Source organism: Dipodomys merriami, unplaced genomic scaffold, assembly GCF_024711535.1.
Source record: "Dipodomys merriami isolate MVZ:Mamm:240054 unplaced genomic scaffold, mDipMer1.0.p SCAF_48, whole genome shotgun sequence".
Lineage (NCBI taxonomy): Eukaryota > Metazoa > Chordata > Mammalia > Rodentia > Heteromyidae > Dipodomys > Dipodomys merriami.
The window spans coordinates 4,883,806-4,907,603 of NW_027206046.1; the positions used below are offsets into that span (position 1 = coordinate 4,883,806).

The 23,798-nt window shown below is 42.7% G+C and overlaps 1 protein-coding gene across 3 annotated transcripts in view; it reads right to left on the minus strand.

Annotated features, from left to right (window-relative positions):
* The window catches only part of Tln2 (talin 2), a 340,789-nt gene that overhangs the window by 73,287 nt on the left and 243,704 nt on the right, over positions 1-23,798 (minus strand). For all 3 annotated transcript variants that reach the window (XM_069995254.1, XM_069995253.1, XM_069995252.1), the window contains exons 25-34: positions 23,058-23,171; positions 19,099-19,233; positions 17,815-17,943; positions 15,515-15,617; positions 12,040-12,248; positions 10,372-10,491; positions 9,262-9,459; positions 7,847-7,986; positions 3,135-3,228; positions 855-944 (exon numbers count right to left, since the gene is read on the minus strand). In XM_069995254.1, the coding sequence (XP_069851355.1) occupies positions 855-944; positions 3,135-3,228; positions 7,847-7,986; positions 9,262-9,459; positions 10,372-10,491; positions 12,040-12,248; positions 15,515-15,617; positions 17,815-17,943; positions 19,099-19,233; positions 23,058-23,171 (1,332 nt within the window). The remainder of the gene's footprint in view (positions 1-854; positions 945-3,134; positions 3,229-7,846; positions 7,987-9,261; positions 9,460-10,371; positions 10,492-12,039; positions 12,249-15,514; positions 15,618-17,814; positions 17,944-19,098; positions 19,234-23,057; positions 23,172-23,798) is intronic.

Genomic DNA, 23,798 nt, shown 5'->3' on the forward strand with positions numbered 1-23,798 from the left:
TTGAAGTCTACCCAGAAAGCAGAAGATACACTCTTTCTAGTATAAATCAAATTTCAACAGATCTTTGTTAAAGTTATTTTCTAAAAATTTTAAGTAGTTTGTCTTATTCTGAGAATCACCGGTATATTCTTTCCTGCTGGGCTTCAAAATGATGGCCCAGAGGGATCCAGTACCCTGTATAGGTCATATGAAGGTCACATGGACAGAGGCAGGGCATCCAGTCCTACCCAGTCTTTCTCTATCTTCATGGCCCCCATCATGTTCCTGAAGATTCTGCTTTTCAGGGTCACAGATGATGGAACAGAAGGATGTGAACTTTGAAGGGATTATGGCTCTTCATTTGTTAGTAGATATCTTGGAAGGGGAAAGGAAATCAATTCCCTACAATTGTTTAGATGGACAAAATCATCTAGTTTATGTGTTTAGTTAAATGTGATATCTACAAAGATGTTAAACTCTCTCCTCCCTAAATCATTTCTCTGGGTCTGAGTATATAAAATGTATCTGTAGGCTCCATAGTGAGTTCTATTTTGAGCTATTCACCTACATCCTTTTTCAAACAACAGCAGCAGCAGCAGCAACAGCAGAATCCTTGCTCTCACTCAGATCTATTGACTCAGAAACTTAGGGGTAGGGCTTAGCAATTGGTATTTAACAAATCTTTCAAGTGACTCAGAGGCAAATTGAGCTTTAGGAAGCACTGAGCAAAGGCTGCATAGACTTTCCCATGCTCACTGTCACATGGGGCCATGGGCAGCTGCACATACAACGCACCTTTAGTCTAGGCCCATTGGAAAAGCATTCTCATGGGTTGGATTATGGCATAGCCCAGGGTCAGGGTGGGGTAGGCTTACCTTGGAGTTTTCCATCACACTCTCAATGCAGTCAAAGTAGGAGAGGTCACTAACAGGTTCGTTAGGATTATCCAGCATCCCCTTGACAGTCTACAAAGCAGAACACAGAAGACAAAGTGAGCAAGGGGCTCAGAAGGAGAGACAGTCAACCTAAACTACAACCGTCTACTTCCCCTCCTGTGACAGGACTCTGGGCACATTGTTCATTTACTCAGATTATGGCGTCATGACTTCCAGCTTCCCTATTGGTAACTCAGCACTAATTAGGGATGAGGCCCTCAGGTTAGCTTTGCCAGAAATAAGAATCTTAGTTACATTTTGGAGAAATGTGATAGTTACAGGAGACAGTTTTTCATATATATATATGATATTATGTTTATGTAGAATATATACATAATAATTCAACATTTATCTTTAACAAAGATCTATTAAAATGTGAATTATATATTGAATATATAGAATATTTATATATTGATTACATTGAATGTTTATATATATTATACATAAAGCATATGTATATATACATATATTTATGTATACATGTACACACATATAGATATTTATGTATATACATGTATCTATGTGCAGATATGTATATATATGTATATATATGCACACACTCATTTATGTATATCTATATCTATATATGTAAAAGAAATTTGGAAGTCAATGCAAGGTGATATAATCATGGCCACATAACACAACTGGACTGCTATATAATGCTAAAGAATTTATATTACAAGTACACATTCATTCAAGACTGAAAAGGACCCTTGGTATTTCAGTTCTGGACTCTTTTGATGGAAGATCATGAGAGAAGGTAATGTCCCAAGCAACCCACTGGGATGGTTCATTCATTTTTAATTTTGAAAATATAGGAACTGTCTACCCTTGTTTAAGTCCCCATCAAGGAAGTGCTTCTCCAAACCCCTAAAAAAGCTTCGCTAGCTTCCTTGGTGATGATCATAGATAACTACTTGTGAGGGACTCTTTCATTGCCTAAGAGTCTGGGGTGCATCTGTTCAATCTCCTTGTCATTGGGAGACGAGAACCCAGCAGCCTCCAGGGGGCAAAGACCTGGAAGATCAGAGTTCAAAGCCAGCCTGGGCAAAAAAAAAAAAAAAAAAAAAAAGTCCACAGACTGCATCTCAAATTGACCAGCAAAATGCTTATTAGGATGCATTGCTGAAGTGGTAGAACTTCATCTGAGAGACCGAGACAAGTGAGCATGATTCCTTGAGTTCAAGCTGCAGCACTGGCAAACAAACAAAAAGATAGGGAAAGAGGGTAGCACAAAGAATGAGTGCATTTATTAAAGAACTTCTTCACATTCCTTGGATAATCAAGAATGTTTCATAATGGTGGCAGACAAGAATAGTGTTAAAGTATGGTATATACCTAGGTCAACATAGCTCGGTTCCATCAATGCCCCTTACATCTTACAGTGTGAACTGAGCAGAACTGGGCAGTGATTCAGCCCTTTGTAAGCATTGCCAACTATTCTCAGAAGCTTTGGTCCTCTTCTTACTCTCAGCCATGCATGTGACCTATTGCCATGATCAGGGCCTCATCGCAGGCTTTGGAAGTTGCCATGGGCATGCTCGGCACACTGGGATCTATGTGATTGATGCAGAAAATGAAAGCAAGGTGTACCTACTGAGATCACTGCAGAGCTCTTTCTGCAGGACCCACGCTGTGAGGATGGCTTCATATACATGTGGGCACCCGGACTTTACAATGACCCACATGGATTTCCATCACAAATGCATGAGTGTGATAGCACTCATAGCACCTACCACTGTGCTCTGGGCTCTTAGGAACCTCCCCCCCCCCCCCCCCCGCCCTAACTCCAACCTTGTTGATTGTACAGTGATGTTATTTCAGATCTCGTCTGTGTGGCTCTATGTGTTACAGAGTAAAATGTGTGAGGAAATCTTTTTACTGAGGGGTATACTTATCATCCTAGCCCTGTTTCTCTCTCAATAGCCCCAAAATAATCTCTCCAATGCCCTTTAGGTAAACAGGCCTCTTCCTGTTTGAAATAATGGATCCTTAACCAAAGCAAATGTTAGCTTAGTAGAAAAGAGCAAGCAGTGATGAGAATTCCACCAAATCTAATTCTTTCTCAGTTCCTTCCTACCTGATTTGGCATGTTGGCTCCAATAATCTCCCAGACAAGACAGAAGTCAAGTACAGAGAAGAGAAAAGCAGCCCCAGAGGGGAAGGACACATGGAGGCATCTCTATTCCTCCCCATGCTTAAGTCTTCCCAGGGACCCACCTCAAGCTCACGCAGTGCGTTGTCACATTCCTTCTGCCCAGGCGCTTGCTGAGTGCACAGGGTGATAAGCTGATTGATGCTCTCCGTTACAGCCCTGGGACCAGGACAGAAAGAAGTGGGTGTTTCATTTGTACTTTGCTTATAGATCTACAGTCATTTCCGCAACACTACTGGGCAGGTTCACCAGAGATATGATTATATCACTGTTTAGGCTCTATCCAATCCCAAATAAACTACACCCAGGAAAAATAAAACAAGACTCCTTATCCTGCTTATGAGTTGATTGGCTTTTTTATTTTTTGGGGGGGGGTAGAGGTGGCCAATAGTAGGGTTTGAACTCAAGGTCTTGTGCTTGCTAGGCAGGTGCTCTAACACATGAGCTATAGCTCTAGCCTTGATTTACTGTTTAAGGATACTAATAGTTCCTTTAAGAAATTAGAATTAAGGGTGGACAAATGCAGTCATGGTACTCAGTAGATACTATGTGGAAAATGAACTATGCAACTTGTGGGTAGGGATGGGAGGGTGAAACTGGGGGAAAGTGAAGGAAGGAGTGATGTCCAAAAAGAAATGTTCTCATTACTGGAATTATAAAATGGTAACCCCTGGGCTGGGAAGGTGGCTCAGTGGTAGAGCACTTGCCTTGCATGCCTGAGGCCCTGGGTTCGATTCCTCAGCACCACATAAGCAAAAGAAAAAAGCCGGAAGTGGCGCTGTGTCTCAAGTGGTAGAGTGCTAGCCTTGAGCTGAAGAGCTGAGGGACAGCGCCCAGGCCTAGAGTTCAGGCCCCACAACTGTACCCCCCCAAAAAATGGTAACCCCTTTGTACAATACCTAAATAATAACAATAAAATTATATTCAAAAAGGAATTAGAACTATCTTTCACGTATATATAAGGAAAAATTTGTGACGAACTTACATAGCAAGGAGGTCAGATTAATACTGTTTTTAAGACCTTTTCTTAGCAGCCTACAAGGATTAAGATTATCTATGCCAGGATTCCTTGGCATTTTGTATGTTTTGGAATATTTTAAACATACAACAGACCATAAAATCATTTTAAATCTGTTTTCTAGTAAGTTTTGTTTGAACAACTGTTCCTAGCTGTTTCCTCCAATTCATTTTTTTTTTTTAAAGTAGCTATTTTCCGTTAACATATTAGGGATAAATTAGAACTTCTGGTATAATTTTGTAGCCCAGACTATTTTCTATACAACAAAGATTTAACCCTTTTGAGCAATGCTTAACAGGTCCTGGGGTATACCATGGATAATATAGAAAGCCAAGGTCCATTTTGAGTTAATTTTTGTTTTAACCATGCATGAAATATGTGGTGAAGTTTTATTTTTCTTTTTGGATATATGAATTTCAATTGTCCTAGACCCATCTGTTGAAAAGAAATTCTTCCTGCTTTTGCAAGTTTTTTTTTTTTGACTACTGATTGGCTGCATTACTTTTGATTCTCTATTCCATTAGCCTAGTGTACAATCTTTCACGAGTACCACATGGTGCTGATTACTATAGTTGTATTATATGTCTTAAAATGAAAGAAACATCATTTTAAAAATTTTTTATTTTTTATTTATTTTTTGTGGGTCATGGGGCTTGAACTCTGGGTCTAGGTGCTGTCCCTGAGCTCTTCAGCTCAAGGCAAGAGCTCTACCACTTGAGCTACAGCACCATTTCTGGGTTTCTGGTGGTTAACTGGAGATGAAAGTCTCATGGACTATCCTGCCTGGGCTGGCTTTGAACTGCAATCCTCAGATCTCTACTTCCTGAATAGCTAGGGTTACAAGGTATGAGACACCAGTGCCCAAGTAATACATTTTCCTTCAGAAGTAAACCTCTTCTTCTCAGAGCGAAATGACCACAGAACGTAAACAAGCTGGGGACTCAGTACTGCGGAGAATAGGAAAATAGGGCAAGGTGAAGGGTCTGGCTGCCTCAAAAATAGCAGTGGAGCTGAAGACTCAAGACAACCAAACCAGGTCCCCATGGCTCAGTTTCTTAAGAATTTACATGAGGTCTGGAGGAAACACATGGTTCATTCCTTGTCCTGCCCTAAGTCTCCCCGGGCTACATCTCCACTGTGTTCACAGTAATGGGAACAAGGAAACAACTTTTTCCATCAGGCCTAACTGTCCTGGGCCTGTTTGGGACTTTTGTCATCACCATGGGACCTGAGATGAAATTCAGTCTCCTGTAACTGATAACTCCCAAATGCACCTATCAGCAATAGCCCTGTCTTTCTCCACACTCTAGCCCCTCCCCTCTGTTCATTCCATTATAACTCTTCAGTCTGTGCAAGTTACTCTCTTCCCCTCTCTCTGGACCATTGCCAGGAAGTGGAGAGATGCTCACAAGGTTTTTTTCTAATAAAGCCTGACTATCATTAAGGTCATTCCTATCTCTGACTCTAATTGCTTCCTATAATCTCAAGCACTTTTCTTACATTTCCACTTTTCTTACAGGTCCAGGGGGAACTCACTCAAACCTTCAACACTTTCCTGACACACAAATATACCCCTAGCACCCAGCAAGTGGGACTGGCTCAATCAGGTAGTGATACATATCTGTGTGATGAATCCATGAGAAGAATGAACAGGAGGTTTGTACCCCAACAGAAGTCTGACTTACTGACTGGCTGCTGCTAGAAACTTTCTGAGTGAACTTTCTAGAATGTGCCCTAAACCCATGAGAATAAACTGGCATCTTCCCACGTAGTTCTAGCTCAGATCATCTTTAGTTGAGGAGTTTTAGGTATTCACTTAGTTGTAAGATCCTCAGGCTGGGAGCTCTGGTCATGACTGAGTGCCAGGCATACAGGTAGAGCGCTTTTCACCTAGGCTGCAGAGACTGCCTTAATACAGGAAAGCCTGTAGATTGCTAGATCCACAACCTAGAAGCACTGTTTCAGGATGTCTTGTGGCTTTCAAAAAGCCAACTTGTATTCTCTACCGCTTCCCATGATTTAAGTGTGAACATGTTCATGCCAGAAATTCTAATTTGGAAATGATGGGGGGAAGAAATTGAAGACAATGAAAAACATCTAAGTTTGGATGCTTGAAAACATCAGTTGTCTTATCCAAGGCATTTTGTTAAAAAGAAGAGGAAAGGGAAGGAGGAAAAGGTAGAGGAGGAGAAAGAGGAGGAGGAAGAGGAGGAGGAAGAACAAGAAAAAGAGAAGGAGGAGGAGAGGAGCATGAAGAGGAGAGGAGTAAGAGCTGGAGGAAGAGAAGAAGGAGGAGTTGGAAGGGTAGGAGGAGGAGAAGGAAGAAGGTAGGAGAAGAGAGAAAGAGGAGATTCAGGAGGGGGGTGAGGTAGATATATGAGAAACAGTTGTTCAACAGAATAGACATCCCAAGCCACCGCCCCCCAACATCATAGAATAAGGGGTAGGGTGGCACCAGAACAATCATAAAGCAAGCATGAGCCAGTGAAGGGGAGATGAAAAGATCATTTTCCAGCCCTGATATCTCTGGCTATTGTTTGGTGCTCAAATGCATTATCTCTGACGAAACAAAGAAATTCAAGGTTTACAAAAGAACTGCTCTGAAGATGTCTAACCCTCCACAAAAAAGAAAAGAAAAGAAAGGCAAACCCACAAGCCAAGTGCAAGAGAGGCAAGATTTAGCCATCAGTATTGTAAAAGATGGAAAGAGCCTAAGGCTGATGTAGCTCACACCTTTCTTTACTTGTAGATGGGAAAGTTTAGACAAGTTGAGCAACCTGGGCAACGTGACTGAGTTAGTCAAGCATTAAAGCTGGGACTAGACAAGTTAAAGACATAAGAACAAAATGAAACAAAACAAAACAAACAAATAAAAACCCAAGCAGAATTGAAGATGATCACCATTTTGAAATGGTTTCCAATTATTCTCCATCCTCCTCATAGTCTCTCCTTGAATTTCTCCACACTCTTAGCTTTCCTATATATCATATTAGGTCAAATGCTATTGAGAAGACACCTTTACCTCCACAGGATCCTTAAATGCCCTCCCTCTGGGTTGGGGAAAATGTCTGAGCTTGTTCTTCTAAGATCATCCTGTTACTGTCACTCCACACACCAGTATCTCATACTACTTAACTGGTGACCTGGAAGTGGAAACTACATTGCTTACTTCCCTGAAGGGCCAGCAATAGAAGGAAGACACTGCTTATCCCAAACTCACACTCATGATTTAATTCAGTTTACAAACAATTTGGTCTGACTACTCTACCTCCTCACCCATCCTAAACCCAGAGCTCTTCAACATATGATGGATGGAACATGTCAAGTCCAGACTAACATCACTGCTGGGCACAGAAGAGGTACTTAATATGGAAGGGTTTTTACACACTGCTATACTCTGTTTTCCAGCACGTTCTGATTCCCTTTGCAAGAAGCACGCATGATTTTTATAATGTGAAATATAATACTACTTAAAAAAAATCCCAATAAGCTCCTGCCTTTACAAGCTCATGAAAGCCTTAAGTCTGAAAGTCTCTACTGAAGAGGTTGTAAGAGAAGACAGATGGGAAGTCTGCTAGCGGGTGTAGAATATGGAAACAAGACAACTTTATAAAATACTAGAATCTGCATCACCATCAATAACATGAGGACAGCCCCAATTCTTTGCCCATCCAAAGTGGCAGGATATGGCAGTATATCCTTTGAGCTGTAGAGACAAAACTTAAACACACAGGACAGCATACCTTGTCCCATTCTTACCTTGCAGCTGCAGCCAGTAGATTTTTGGCATTGGGAGCTCCAGGATCCACAGAGAGAGACTTGGCCGCTAACAGCAGCTTGCTGGATGCCATAGAGATATTCTTGAGGTTGCCTATCACTTGGATCTGGTCTTCTTTTGTCTGGGAGGCCAAAAGGAGTTGGTTATTAGAAAGCTCCCAGGCTCCTAGGAAGTATTCAGAGAGCAAAGTAGTAGCATCTAAAAGAGAAGGCAAGTTACCTGAATAGATACATCAACCAGCCTGCAGACACCTAACTCATCAAGACACCAACTAGTGTCTACCTCTCCCCAAACAGATGCTCAGAGCAAGATGCATATAGTAGGGAAAGAAACCTATGTCCAAGTGGGTAGGCCAAAATCTCTGCTTTCTTCTAAGTGGAAGCACTAAGGGAGGGGGAGGAGGAAAGCCAGAGAGCGAGCTACACCAAGGGACAGATCAGGCAACAATTCCAGTATCTCGCTCAACAATGCTGGGGTTGTTGTCTCTTGTACATCTCAGCCTGGCACAAACGACCAGCATTGTTTCAATATTCAGAGCTGACAGCATCCCAGAAGGTCCAGATTAGGGGAAAGGATACATTTCTTACCTGGTTTGCCCTTTGAGGTAACAAAGTGAGAAATATCCTAGTGTATTTTTTTAGGGAGTTTACAGTAGCTTAGGAACAAACAGCACTGTAAGCTGACACCAGACCATTCATGCCCCCTTGTTTTAAACAAGAGGCTTATCTGTTCATCTGGATGTGGTAGTGTGTGTGTGTGTGTGTGTGCGCGCGCGCGTGTGCGAGTGCGCACGTGTGTATGATCCTGGGGCTTGAACTCAGGGCTTGGGCACTGTCCCTGAGTTTTTGTTTTTTGTTTTTTTTCTTAAAGCTAACTTTGCCACTTGAGCCACAGCTCCATTTCTAGCTTTTTGGTGGTTAATTGGAGATAAGAGTCTCACAGACTCTCCTGCCTCATCTGCCTGAATAGGTATGATTTTAGGCATGAGCCACTGGCACTGGGTTTGAACACAGTAACTTTTAATCCTCTCATAGCCAGTATTAGACATAGGTCATGCAAATGAGTCCAAGACACTTTAAGTGCATATATGTTTTTACTATATTATTCCATATTTGCTAAACATTCTCCCTCCTCCTCCTCCTCTTCCTTCTCCACAGTAGCATATGTAAAAGGATGGATTCTAGTAAGGATCGTGGGAAAAGTTATTCCTGGCCCCTTGGAATACTTCACACACAGCTGATAGCATCTTTGGGCATGCCATTCCTTTCTTGTGAGATCATGAGTGCACCGGGGCTTGGTTCACAGGATCTCTATTCTCATTTGCCCAGTTGGCCTCCAAGTTAGTCAGGAAATCAGCAGTTGTAGGTCAGCTCCCAGTGGCCACTTCCACACTCACCTGTGCCTGACCAGCCATCTCAATGCCAGCGTCTAGGAACTCGTCAAAATCATCACTGAACTTTCCAGAGGCTGCAGCCAGCTCTCCACTCTGGCCCCGGGTGGCGTGGACCACTTCCCCAGCAGACTGGTTCAGATCTGCAGCTGCCTGATTCAGTTCACTCTGGGCTTCTTGGAAAGGCTTTGTGCTTGGAGGTAGCTATGGGGACAGAAGGCACACCCCATGGGAAGTCTTAGTTTGATGACAAGGATAAAGGAAGGCATTGTGGAAAGAAGACAAGATTGCCCAGGGATGGATTTCTGAGTCATCAAGATGTAAGCATTGTGTGTGGGCTGAGCCCATGGTAAGTTTGACCCTTCCTTCCTTCCTTCCTTCCTTCCTTCTTTTGGGAATACCAACTCAGTGAACATATCATGGGTCTCAAAATGGTAAGAACAGTTGTTCTCAGGTACTCATGCTTACCTGTGTGGCACAGGTAGGATCCACCACACCCAGGCAGACTGACTCCAGGATCCAGACTCTCTAGGTAACTGCCCTACTATCTCTCTTTTCGGATGGAAACTTTTAGTATTTTACTAAAAGGTGATGCGGTCCAACTTCACTTCATATTCTTCCAAGTGAACAGCTACCAATTTTGTATCATTGGTAGTCTTTGTTAATAACTTAAAAAGCAACAACACACCCCAATATAGTGTTATCTGCAATCATTAATGAGAAGTTTTAAGGAGCTATGCTAGATTATATTAGGTATCCATATACATGAGCTGGACACCTGTGCAGAAAGGAAAGACAAAAATGAGCATAGGCTCTCCATCAGTGGACTCATAAAGCAGAAACAGAACAACTCAAGTAAAGCCCTCAAACTGCTTGCTCCCCCAATAAGCCATGGACACACATGTACCTCCATCACCAGACCTGTCACTATTGGGCCTGTCCTGATAAGAAGCCAAATGATCAGGCACCTCTTTCCTGGTTCACTGGGATAACCCAAGAGCAAACAGCAACATAGGCTCCCAGAGAAAGCAAGCTTCAAAAGCTCTATCTTCGAAATGTCATTGGGCAAAGACAAAGTGGCAGAAAAAAGCCTGGGGCCAGCCAAGATCTTCTCACCGAATCTACTAGCAGCTTCTTGCTGGACTCCCCGATGCTCTTCAAGGCCACATCCACATCCTTCTGCCCAGGGAGGCAATTCACGCAGTTATTCAAGGAGTGAGACACAGCTTTGGCCACCTGTATCGGGGCAGGGAGGGGGGGGGGAGGGACACACCACAAGAAAGTAGCTGTCAGTATAAACATATTTATGCACATTTGTTGGGAATGAGCATGGAGAATAGGTAGAGCTGGCACAGGCAGCAGCAGGCCCCTGAGACTAGGTTATTAAATTAAATCACCTTGCTCCAGGCACTTTCAACAAGAGCAAAATTCCACCTTGGCACTGGGGTCAGCGTCCTGGGAGACAACACATTAAAGTCAGGCTGAGTCACAGCTCAGCTTCAAACATAGAACTCTCTGAGAAGAGACCAGGTTTTGAAACACGGGTTCTGTGTTCCTGTGAGCCCTGCTAAGGTCTCCAAAGCGGAAGTGGGCCTTCAGGTCTTTGGATCATGATTCGTGACTAGGTCTGTGATTGCTTTCTGCTCGGTGGCCCTCTAGTACCACCAGCTGCAAGCTCACTCTTCCCACGGGCAAACAAAGTTCCAACACTTCCCAGAACGATGTAGAACTGCCAACACACTGCCTTGGAAGAGCACTAGAGCAGCTTCCTGTGGGAAATCTTTGGTATCTCATTTAAAAGGGAAAATTAGGAGCGGGGAGCCAATGGCTCACACCTATAATCTTAGCTACTCAGGAGGCTGAGATTTGAAGATGGTGGTTTGAAACCAGCCTGGGTGGGAAAGTCTGTGAAACTATTTTTTTTTTTTTTTTGGTTGGTCGTGGGGCCTGAACTCTGGTCCTGGGCACTATCCCTGAGCTCTTCAGCTCAAGGCTAGCACTCTACCACTTGAGCCACAGCGCCACTTCCGGCTTTTTTCTGCTTATGTGGTGCTGAGGAATTGAACCCAGGGCCTCATGCATGCAAGGCAAGCACTCTACCACTGAGCCAGCCTGTGAAACTCTTACATCCAAGTAATCATCAAAAAGGCAGACGTGGGGCTGTGGCTCAAGTGGTAGAGTGCTAGCCTTAAGCAAAACAGCACAGGGATAGTGCCCAGACCCTAAGTTCAAGTCCCAGGACTAGTGCAAAAATAAATAAACAAATAAATAAAAATAATACAATAAAAGGGAAATTAGGGTCTTCAGAAGTGAGTTGTGTTACTCTTTTTAACCCATAATATCTTCTCAGTACCCTTATCTAGAACTTTCCTTGGCCAACTGGTCTATCAGTGTAGAAGAATCATCTGAAGAGATTAAGTGAGAGGTAGAAAACTTCAGTGTCACACTCTCTTATCTGTCTCATCTCCCTTGCTACTAAAGCACAGAAACCCCAATCAAATATGTTATATCTGGAGTCCTAAACCTCCCAGGACAGGATTCAAAGATATGCCTTTCCCCTCAGTTGCCTGTGAGCATTAGCAGATCTCACATTAATACAAGGAATACTAGGTGAGACTCACAAAGGTGAGGTGGTCATAGATGGCCAACGTTGTTAGGACATTTTGGAAACTTCTCAAAGCACCTGTGGCAGCATAAAGCATTCATACAAGAAAAATGTGCCCAGGAATATGCCCACCAACACAGGTAGGTCAATAGTGACAGGACTCTCCTTTTTAGACTCACCTGAGCTAGTCTCTGTTGACTCTCTGCATCTCCAGGTGCAATCAGGGCTTGCTTAGCTTCCTGGATGAGCATGGCTGAGCCCTCCATCACATCTCGAGCAGAATCTAACATGGCGTGGGCAGCTGCAGGGTCACTTGTAGATGCAGCCACTCCACGGGCAGCCTGGGCCAAGGTTTTCAGAGCTTGCGCTGTTTCTCTAGCAGCTACACCTGGGGGGCAGAAGCCAATGAGACCTTCTGTTACATTCCATGGAGAAGGCACACTTTTCCTTGGGAATGAGCCTGTGGACTAGAGCCTGACTTGCAGACAAAGGGAAGAATTGATTTTTGTTTTACGTGTTTGTATACTGGCCCCAGGGCTTGAACTTAGGGCTTGGGCACAGTCCTTGACCTTTAGGGCTTAAGGTTAGTACTTTACCACTTGAGTCACAACTCCATTTCTGGCATTTTGGTGGTTAACTGGAGAGAAGAGTCACAGACTTTCCTGCTTAGGCTGGCTTCCAATTGTGATCCTTAGATCTCAGCCTCCTGAGTAGCTAGGATTACAGATGTGAGCCACCAGTACCTGATTTTTTTAGTGTGAACTGTTGGCATCAACCAACCAGAGAGAGGTGTTATAGCACATACAATGAATGCTAAGTGCTACTTCCCACTGATGTCTCATGTTCTGATTGCCTACTAGACCTAGAGCTTCAGGTTCATGGTGTAACACAGGTGGATGTATCTGTCTGTATTGATGCAAAGCATTGTAGGAGATTATTTTAAGTCATTCTATACCCACAAAACAAAATGAACAAATCTGATTCGCTGAGCAGCTCAGTGAATCTATCTATCTGCTATTGCTATGCCTTTCCCCAACAGGATCTCTCAAACCAGAACAAACCACTATTCTAACATCTGTTACTTGAGACTTGTTGTTCTAAAATTTTATGTGAACAGAACCACACTGTATGCCTTTTTTTCTGTCATGCTGTGAAATTGACCCATATTGTCATGTATAGCAATCCATTCTTTTAGCTTGCTGTGTGGTATGCAATCATCTGGATGATACCAGCATTTGCTTACTTGTTCTGCTGATGGAATTTGGGGACTAGTGTGAATAATACTTCTAAGAAAGTTCTTATCCACACATTCATGTGGGCACAGGGAACACAAATGTAAGAGATGGACAGCAGGCCACAGAATACTTATCTAGTTTTAGAGAGAGAAAGAGAAGGAGGCAGGGAGAGAAGGAAGAAATGTACTAGTTACCTAACTTATGAAACAGTATAATTTTTTTTTTTTTTGCCAGTCCTGGGGCTTGAACTCTGGGCCTGGACACTGACCATGAGCTTCTTTTGCTCAAGGCTATTCCTCTGCCACTTGAGCCACAGAACCACTTCCAGAATTTTCTAAGTAGTTTATAGGAGATAAGAGTCTCACAGATTTTTCCTGCCTGGGCTGGCTGCAAACTGCAATTTCAAATCTCAGCCCCCTGAGTAACTAGGATTACTGGCATGAACCACTGACACCCAGCTATATCACCTTAATGACAACAATAAAAAGAAGAAATGTGCTCATTACTTGACTTAGAAAATAGTAACCCTTCTGTATATCACTTTTATAATAAAACAAAATCAAAGACAAAAGAACCTTGAATGGCTATTTGGATTTGGGTATCTCTGTTGGGAACATGAGACAGATGATGGAATTGATGTTAAAGTATGAATATAAACCAGTGTGTGTGTGTGTGTGTGTGTGTGTGTGTGTGTGTGTGTGTGTGTGTGTGTGTGTGTGTGTGTGTGTGTGTGTGTGTGTGTGTGTGTGTGTGTGTGTGTGTGTGTGTGTGTGTGTGTGTGTGTGTGTGTGTGTGTGTGTGTGTGTGTGTGTGTGTGTGTGCGCCAGTACTGGGGCTTGACCTTAGGGCCTTGCTCTTTGACTCAGCTTTCCTGATCATAGCTGAATGACTTGAACAATGCCTCCAATATGGCTTTTGGTTAGTTATTTAGAGACATAGTCTCATGGATTTTTCTGTCCTAGCTGGCTTAGAATTACAGTCCTCTAGATCTCATGCTCTTCAGTAGGTAGGATTACAGGTGGGAGCCATTGGTGCCTAGCTTAAACCAGCCCTTTGAGACTACAACATGACCTCATGCAGAACAAACATGGTCTAGCCACATGGCACACCATGAAAAAGGAGGTCATAGACACCAGGAACACAGCAACTTGAGAAGTGCGAAGTTGACGCTGAAACTCATCTCAAGCAATAGTTTCACATGAGGTCCTGCATGGACAGTGTCTGATCCATAGCACACAGTTGAGATGGTACCAGAGCTAGGTCATGGCTCAGGGCTTCCAGGATACACACTTCTCAGTGTGTTCTTTGGGACAGTGAAGTGAGGGCATCTAATTAGAGCACACTAAGTGCATGGAAACCACACACACACATCCACGCCTCTCTCGGCTTTCAAGTGAGCATTTGAGGCAGGTCTGGATGGTCTGCAAACATTGCTTCTGCTATACGGCACAGATGCAGGGGTGGTCTTCCCAGTATTGAGGACAACGAGGCTCTGTAATGGGAAAGGCCTCAAAGCCATAAAGCTAGACAGCTTCACAGCCATGAACTCACAAATCTGTAAACATTCAGCTCTGTGCATCCCACAACTGGGGTAGAAATCTACAACCTGATCCAGGCAGATTACAAAGCTGCCAGTCTACCATTTATCACTCAGCCTGGGGAATGAAAAACTTTTAAATCTAGTGTTGTTGTTGTTGTTTAAAATGGCTGAAGAGAAGCCCAGAGAGAAAACACAAAGGAAAGTAAAGCTAAAGTGAAGGAAATAAATGGAGTGGAGCTATCATTCCATTTCATGTTTCAGCTTTGGCGTGGGGTAGAGGGATGCTGTCATGCAGAAGAGTGCCAAATGTGGCTAAGCCCTTACTCCCTCTACCTCTGTTACTGCTGTGGTCTAGACAGCTGCCTTGCTTTGCAGGTTTTAGTAGATGCTGAGAGCTGAGTACTGACCACTGAAGATACTTCACTGTCATTTGTAGACCTCTCTTCATATCTTCCTGTTAATTATTTGGACCCTTTAATCCACTTCTGTTTGAGGTCTCTAAGGATTTGGAAGAATGAAGTATTTGGGAGACTCAATCTAGGCACACATTTGCAAAAACCATAGGCTTTAGATTTGTGTCGAAAGCCTACTATAACATTTCCTTTTCCTATAACTTTCCAGAGATTAGTCCTAGAAATCTATAATTGCTTATATGTTTGTAGTCCAACAGAGTGACCCACAAAATAGTTTGGGAATTGTTGTATTACTCTTGTATGCTTAGTAACAGGCCCGTGGAAAGTGCTCGCAAAATATGCAGCAAACTGCTAAAAGGGAAGTCAAGTTTATTGCTAAATCAGAGAACATCCTTTCCAGACATCCGTTCCCCACCAGTGCTTTGCACCTGCTCCCACAGCATCACCAGGCATAAGAGGGCCTCACCTGTATAGTGCTCATTGCCTTGAGCAGCGCAGGTGAGGAGCTGTGCCATGGAGGAGCCCACTGCTTTGGAGGTGCTTCCCAGGTCCTGGGCACATTTTTCCAGCTGTCAGAATATCCAAGGAAGAGAGAACTTAGAGGAAAAGAACCATCTGCCAATGGTCGGAACAACAGTGTAGATCTTGAGCTCAATTCTTAGGAAAGAACACACATACCCATGATACTAAGTTGCTGGAGGGCAATACAGGAAAATGAGCCCGGCTTTAGAATAAACAAATCTACAGCTTGCCTCTTACTACGAGCTGTGTGAGGCTGGGGTGCACTTCTCCAAGCCTCAGTTTCCTTAGATTGTAATACTTACCAGTGAAGGTTTCTAGGGAAGGAATGTAGGCTGTCTCAACAAATGGTAGCTATTAGCATTATATCTTTAGAAACTAATTTAGAGAGGCTGCAATAAATCCTTAGCGGGTATTAATTATATCTTGGCAGGAAGTGGGCAGATATCCAGCTATACCACCTTCCTGGCATGTCAGACCATTAACAGTGTGCAAATGATCATTATACTTTTAGAAGCTCAAACTGAAAGGAAATGCATGAGACATGGAGATTGGAGTGGTGAGACTGTAAACGTGGCCTTTCCATAAACAGCATGTCAACCTGCTTTGTAGACTGAATAAAAAAAAAGCAGAGGATAAGATTGGTAAAATTTCAGGTCAGGTATGGATACTTATTAGGGGATGAGGACAACATTCTGGAAGAGAATTCTGGAAGGCGCTTCAAGAGAGAAAAAAATGCATAAGAATCCATACCCAGTTTTAACCTTGCCATATCTTTCTTTTAGAAGAAAATAGAGCCTCAACCACTTAGCCTTGACTACAATAATATAACATGACATACGCATTTACTTTTTGTTTTTTAAAAAACAATCCTTTCTTTAAAAATTTAAAGGTTTTTTTTTTTGCATCCCTCTTGATCAGTTGTTTTATGTAAAGATAAAATTCATACCATACCAGTCTATCGTGGGTACCGTGGAGTTCAGAGTTTGCAAAGAGACACCTGGATCACTTTACAAAGCTTCTGGCATGAGTTAATGCCACTTCAGTCATTACTTGAGTGACTTGAGTTAAGTGATTTAACCTCTCTCTGTTTCTTTATCTTTACAATTAGTGGAAGGGATTTAACAAAGATTTTCTAAGTGTTTTCTATATTCCAGGCATGTTCTATGGTTCAGTAGATTGCTCCTGAAGTTCCTTTACATTGTAAATGTCTTTAATTGATTCAAAGAATATCAGAGTTATGAGTACAAGCTCTTAGGACCAGGAATATGCTTGTCTAGCATGTTCATGGCCTTGGGTTCCATCCTCCCCACTATAGTCAGGGTAGGGGGAATGGAAGTTCTCAGAAAAGGTTTTAGAGTCCTGCAGATCTGGACTGAAACTTCAATTCTGCTGCTAATTGGCAGATACCCTGGAAGAGATTAGAGACAATTTCTGTGCCTCTATGTTCTCAGAAATGGATTTAATAATACTTTGGTTACTAATTAGGATTTTCATTAGGATGAGCTAGACTGACTATATGTAGGGTGCTTAACAGGAACTTAATACATGGTATTTTATTGGCAACATTCAGGAAAAAAAAAAGTAAGTTCATACAAATGAGGATTGGTATATTTTCCCCCAAGAAATTCCTGATGTAATCATCAGGAAGCACCAATCCGATCAAATCAGACCTCTGACAGCACCATTCCACTTGAAACAGTAGGAAGTTACTAAAGTGATTTGCTGCTCTTCATTCCAGGACTTTCCACTAATCTTTTTCCATAAGAACATGACTATTGACTAAGTTTTCTGTGCTTACCATTAAAATCTCATTGTCACTCATCTCATAGAGAAAATATCTGAGACACACAGGAGACACTGCCCACAGCTAGTGTTTTCTAGAAGCTAGCCATGACCAACTTGAGGCCTAGTATTATTAGCAGCAGAAGCACACCTTCCAGAAAAAGCCAGAACACTGAACTGAAACACTAGCGTTTGTCTTGTTTATCAAAAAGACAAATAAATATTAAAGGATGCCTCTTAATACTGAGCCAAATCCTAGGTAGGCACACAAACCTCTATAGGCCACTTAGGGAAATGGCTATCCTGATGCAGTCCTAAAGAAATGTGAGTTAACCTATCAAATTGCTCTCAAAACTTGTGAAATTCACTAACTGAAGTTCTTCAAACACCTCTTGTGAGGGTAGCAAGAGGAAAAACCCATACTCTGCTGACCGAGTTGACTGCTGAACCCGGATGACTTACTGTTTCCCCCGGAAGTGGTTTCAGCTGACTCTCCACAGCGGCCATCTTGGCATCCTGCAGCTCGTTCTTAAGCGTCTGGACTGTGTTCAGGGCTGAGTCGATCTCCATAGGGCCACAGGCTTCATGGGCCTATTTAAAGAGTGGGAGAGTATGTGTACACAGTCTACTTGAGAAAGGGACTCTAATACTTTGCTACCTTGGAAATATTTTTTTCTTTATATCCAGTGATTGAACTTGGTTTAGGAGGAAAGGGGGCCAGGGATCTGTATAGAGAATAAATCATCCTGTCAAGATGTCAGTCTTACTCTCTCTAAGCAGATGGAGATGCTTGAAGTCTCTTTGAAGCAATTTTAATCCTTAATAGGATGGAGCTTTCATTCCCTGTGCCCAGAGTAAGCACAAAGAGGAGGACTGCAGTCCAGACTTGGCTGCGCTCAAAGTGAGACTCTATCTCAAATAATAACCAATACAAAGATGGCTGGCAGAGTAGCTCAAGTGGTAGGTACAGCACCTGCCTAGTATATACAAGGCCTTGGGTAGCAACGACTCCCACCCCCCTCCCAAAAAACAAAAGCAAAAACCAAAACAAACAAGACCAGACCTAGAAGAAATGGTCACTTATTGCTATAGCTTAGATTCAAAGTTTCCTGTAAAGGCCTACACATTGTAGGCACTGGAACCTTCCCAAGGTGAGGTCTATTAGAAGGAAATTAGATCAATGGGGAAGGGATGCCTTTTAATGAGATATCCTGTGCCTCTTTCTCTTCCTTCTTGGCTGCTTTGAGGTGACCCAGTCTCTGCCATGTGTGTGCTACCACAGATCCGAAGCAACATCGTCATGTGACCAGACCATGAACTAACAACATAGGGACCCTAAGCCAAAGTAAACACTATTTCCTTTTAACTCAGTTCTCTCAGGTAGGGTATTTGTCACAACAGAAAGCTGGCAAATATAATTATTTTGGTCCACAATCAATCAGGCACCAAGACATTATCTACTATTCTCCCGGAGAGTAAAACATAAGACTACTGCCTGTCCCAGAATACAGGAGGAGGAAGAAGAAGAAGTGTGCAAATTACAGATGACTTTGTCAAGCCATTGTAACTAGGGAAGACAGTCAAAGGCAGTCAAAGCCAATCCACAGAAGTATCTTTTGTGGTCATGCAAATGGAACAGACAGCTCTGCCATGCGGAGGCCTGGGCAGGACTCACACCACAGCAGCAGTAAGGAGGGAAACCTCCATTCCCTTACGAGCGAACTGGCAGGACAAGGCCCTACTTGCCTTCTGAGAGGCAGTGCGCAGCTCAGCCAAGCTGGTCGCCAGGTTCTTGGCACACTGGCTCAGCTGCATGGCTGCGGCCTGGTCACTCACAGTGGGTACTGCGGCCTTGGCGGAGGACACCATCTTGCTTCCAGGCTGTGAAAAGATGAGCAGAAAGACAATGAATGTCCTGTGCTGCCAAGGGGCAGAGAGAGCCAAGAGCCATCTCTCCACAGTGGTCAGGAGTTATTCTACTATAAAGAGAAAAGCATTAAACACCAACTAGTTTCCAATCCTGACCCCCTGAGTACCGTGTTAGACCAGCTAACACAGGCTACTAAAGTCTAGATTTAAAAAAATATATATATATGACATGGTGGGAGCAGCAGGATAGAGTGTGGTTTAGAATTCTCATTTTCAACATTTCTTTTTTTTATTGTGAAAATACTGTACAGAGGGGTTACAATTACATGGGAAAGATAATGAGTACATTTCTTATCAAGCATTGTAGCCTCCTCCTTTGTTTCCACTTCCCATCCCTTCCCATCCTCCCCCACTCCCCCAATCCTCTTTCCCCCCCACCAAAGTTGTAAAGTTCATTTTCAACATAATGACTTGTACATCTCATTGTTGCAATGGGTCCACCTGTATCTCTGTTTAAACAATTTGTTTTTTCCCTTACTCTCATAACCAACATTTCTAAGACATCCCTTTTTAAAATGAGATTCTTTGTATTTCTCACGATAGTTCTTTACTATGAGTTTTAAACAAACCTACTAGACTGTGTAGAAAAATGATGGCAAATAAACCAAGAAAATAGCCAGGTAGGGGCTGGGAAGGTGGCTCAGTAGTAGAGTGCTTGCCTTGCATACATGAGGCCCTGGGTTCGATTCCTCAGCACCACATAAGCAGATAAAGCTGGAAGTCGTGCTGTGGCTCAAAGTGGTAGAGCCCTAGCCTTGAGCTGAGGAGCTGAGGGACAGTACCCAGGCCCAGAGTTCCGGCCCCATGACTGGCAAAAAAAAAAAAAAAAGAAAAAAAAGAAAATAGCCAGGTACTGGGGCTTGAAGGCAGCCTGGACAAAATAAAAAAATCTAAAAGACTTTCTGTTTAAGATAACTAGTAAAAGTCTGGGGTGGAGGTATGTATCAAGTGATAGTATGTCAGGCAGGCAAACAAGCAGAGTGAGCTTAAGTTCAAGGAAAAACAAAGAAAATGATTTCACATTTCAGAAACTAGAATAATGTTACCAGGTATGGACATCTGTGCATGAAAATTAAGAGCATATTATTTATTTTCTCTCACATATTGTTTTGATCAGCCATATGGTATCTGATTACATGTACCTGTTAACATTCCTCAACTCCCCACCCCTACCTACCTCATAGTTGGGTACACCTCTGTTTTTTCTGAAGTATAATAATAATGATAAATACATAGCTAAATTTTTGTGTACATTGATAATTTTCTCTGTGTAATTATTTGTGTGTGGGGACATGCACGTGCTGGTTCTAGGGCTTGAACTTAGAGCCAAGGCAGTGACCTGAGCTTTCTTTTCTTTTCTTTTTTTTTTGTCGGTCGTGGGGCTTGAACTCTGGGCCTGTGCACTGTCCCTCAGCTCTTCAGCTCAAGGCGAGCGCTCTACCACTTGAGCTACAGTGCCACATCTGGTTTTCGAGTGGTTTATTGGAGATAAGAGTTTCACAGACTTTCCTGCCTGGGCTGGCTTTGAACCACGATCCTCAGATCTCAGCCTCCTGAGTAGCTAGGATGATAGGCATGAGCCACCGGCGCCCGGCTACCCTGAACTTTCTTGCTCAGAGTCACAGCTCCACTGCTGGCATTTTGGTGATTAATTGGAGACAAGTGTCTCACAGATCTTCTTTCCAGGGTTGGTTTTGAATCGTGATTCTCAGATCTCAGCTTCTTGAGTGGCTAGGATTACAGGCCTGAGCCAATGGTGTCTAGCTTCTCATGTAAAAATTTAAAAGTAGAATTTCTGGATCACAAAGCAGACATACTTTTAAAGCTTTAAATATGTATTTTATAAAAACTGCTCTTTGAAAAGTTGTAAGAAAGTAAATGGCTGGATTATAAGTATTAAGAGCAAGAGTTAATATTTTTAATATTTAAAAAAAGAATTAAAATAATAAAAACCAACATGAGTAGAATAACAAAAAGAATGAATAACAAAAAATGACCAACAGAAGCATATGAAATATGTTGAATATTATAAAGATCCAGGAAATACAAAATCCAACACAAAATATTCCATAGTGAAAACTGGGAAAAACATGTTTTTTAAAGCAGTCAAAAGACATATGAAAAATATGCTTTGTTTATGGCTAGTTGTAAATTTAGATGCAATCAGCCTTCCGGAAGGACAATACTAGGACATATTTGAAGAAAGTTTAAAATACATATACTAATGAGGGAAGTAGCTGAGGGGTAGAACACTTGACCAGAATGTTCAAGGTCCTGGGAGTTCATCTCCTGTGCTAAGCTTTTCGATCTCTTGAATCTCTTGCCATTTATTTTAACCTTGATATTTCTTGCAAAGACTTAAATGTCCATGGCAGCCAAGTCAAAATTACAGAGAAAAAGGAAAAACAAAGCCAAGGCCAGACTAGAAGCAGGAAGATGTCTACACTGATTTGTCTTGACACCCTACAGTCTTGCTGGGTTTGGGAAGAAGCACAATGAACAGAGAAGTACCAGCTAGGAGTGGTGGCACATGCTTATAATCCCAGATACTCAAGAGGTACAAGCAGGAGGATTCTGAGCTTGAGCCCCCTCCCCTACCTCCAACCCCAGGCAAAGTTACCAAGTCTTGATAATTGGGGGCGTAACTCAAGTGGGAGAGTGTTTGGCTAGCAAACATGAGGAGGCATTGGGTTCAAATCCCAGTACCGCAAGAAAACAAAGAAAAGAAAGAAAGAGAGGGAGAGAATGGGGGAAGAGAGAGAGAAAGAGAGGGAGAGGGAGAAGGAGAGAATAAGAAAATGAGAGAGCATGAGAGGGAAAGAGAGAGAGAGGTCTTAATGAAGTCTTAAGTTCCAATGTACCAAAAGAAAAAAATGAGCTGATTACAATCCTCTTTGTAGAAATTTACCCTAGGGTAGTAGGAGCTTAAGAGGGGAACACAGGTTTGAACACCTAATGATGATCACTTTACAGGTTGCTTTATGATGGTTGAAAAGTTAAAATTCTGTTTGTCTCATAATACATACTGAATAACAGCATCATGGTAGATTATTGAAAATCATAAATGCCAATGTTATTTTCAAAACAACCTAGGGGTTTCTATACAATGAATACCAACTGAAAAAGATTATACACATATACTGATGTGTGTATGTTTGTACGCAGTGAAAAATAAGGGAACATATCAAATTTCCATGTTTATCTCTTTCATGTTTATCAAGTGCAACAGCACTTGAACTTAACTGGCAAGTAGGGGAGCAACACCTCATCCTTGTTCTAGACATAAGTGGAGAAAAATGCTGATAAAGCAGAGCCTTTGACTCAAAGAATGTGAACCTTCCCCCAAACTTACTGTTTTCACTATCCTTACTATTCAATTTTCCTGAAAATAAATCTGCCCCTTAGCCCACAAAAGGACAATAATGCTGTCCAGCTGCCCAAGTGCACAAGAATCAGTCACAAACACATGATCACTGTGTTTTCTGTCTGTGAAAGACAGGCTTAAAAGCACTCTAGAAACTAGAAAACATAAAGCAATATCTAGCTCTGGGCTTCTCATCTCACCTTGCAACTTAGGATGCCTTTTCTCTCTTTAAGAAGTCAGGAGATACCTCTGAGAAAGAAAAATGGAAGGGCAGGCCATCTCCATAGGGCAATTTGTCTGCACGAACATTTTGCATAGCCCAACCAAACTTCATTCTCCTCAGATTGGACACACAACCAGGCCCTGCCAGTCAGGGGTTCTGAGTAAGATCTGTGGTGCCCATGTGTGTTACCTGGAGGAAGTTCTGGCTGGAGATGATGAGAGCCAGCTGGGCACTGAGGTCTTCTGCTTGCGCCTGGCTCCCTCTCACCCCTTGTACCAGCTGGGGGATGTGATCAGCCACAGCCTACAGGAAACAAGGAGACAGGTACTGAGCACAGACAATGCATTGGTAGCAGGCTTCAGGTCCCAGCACCATTACTGTCATTGCTGATGAAGGTGTCTGGTGCATGATGGTACAAATCTGTATTCCCACCTATGTGGGAGGCAGAGAAGAACTGCAGTCTGAAGTTGACTCTGGCAAAAGTGTGAGACCCTATCTGAAAAAGAGACTAAAACACAAAAGAACTAGGGGGGAGTGGCTCAAGAGGTAGAGTGCCCATTTAGTTCTGAGTACTGCCAAAAAAATAGAGAATAAAAAAAAGATAACAGTGCCTAGTGCATCCTGGCCTGCTGGTATATCTCCCCTCCCCCCTCCCAATCCACTTTAGTAAGGGTTAAAAATACTTCCATGGAAATGTCCCCTGACCCTTTCCTGGACTGCTGCTTACAGTAATTTGCTCTACTTGGCCCTGTTCACCTGAACCTCATTAACAGCATACCTCTCACTTCCTGGCAGTGACACTCAGATACCTAGTATCTTTAGTATCTTTGCAGAAGAGGGATGAAAGGCTCACGGTGGATCATGTCCCTGGATACAGGCACCATGATCTCTCTGAGAAGGGGAAAGACTATTTTCCTACTCCTTACTAGT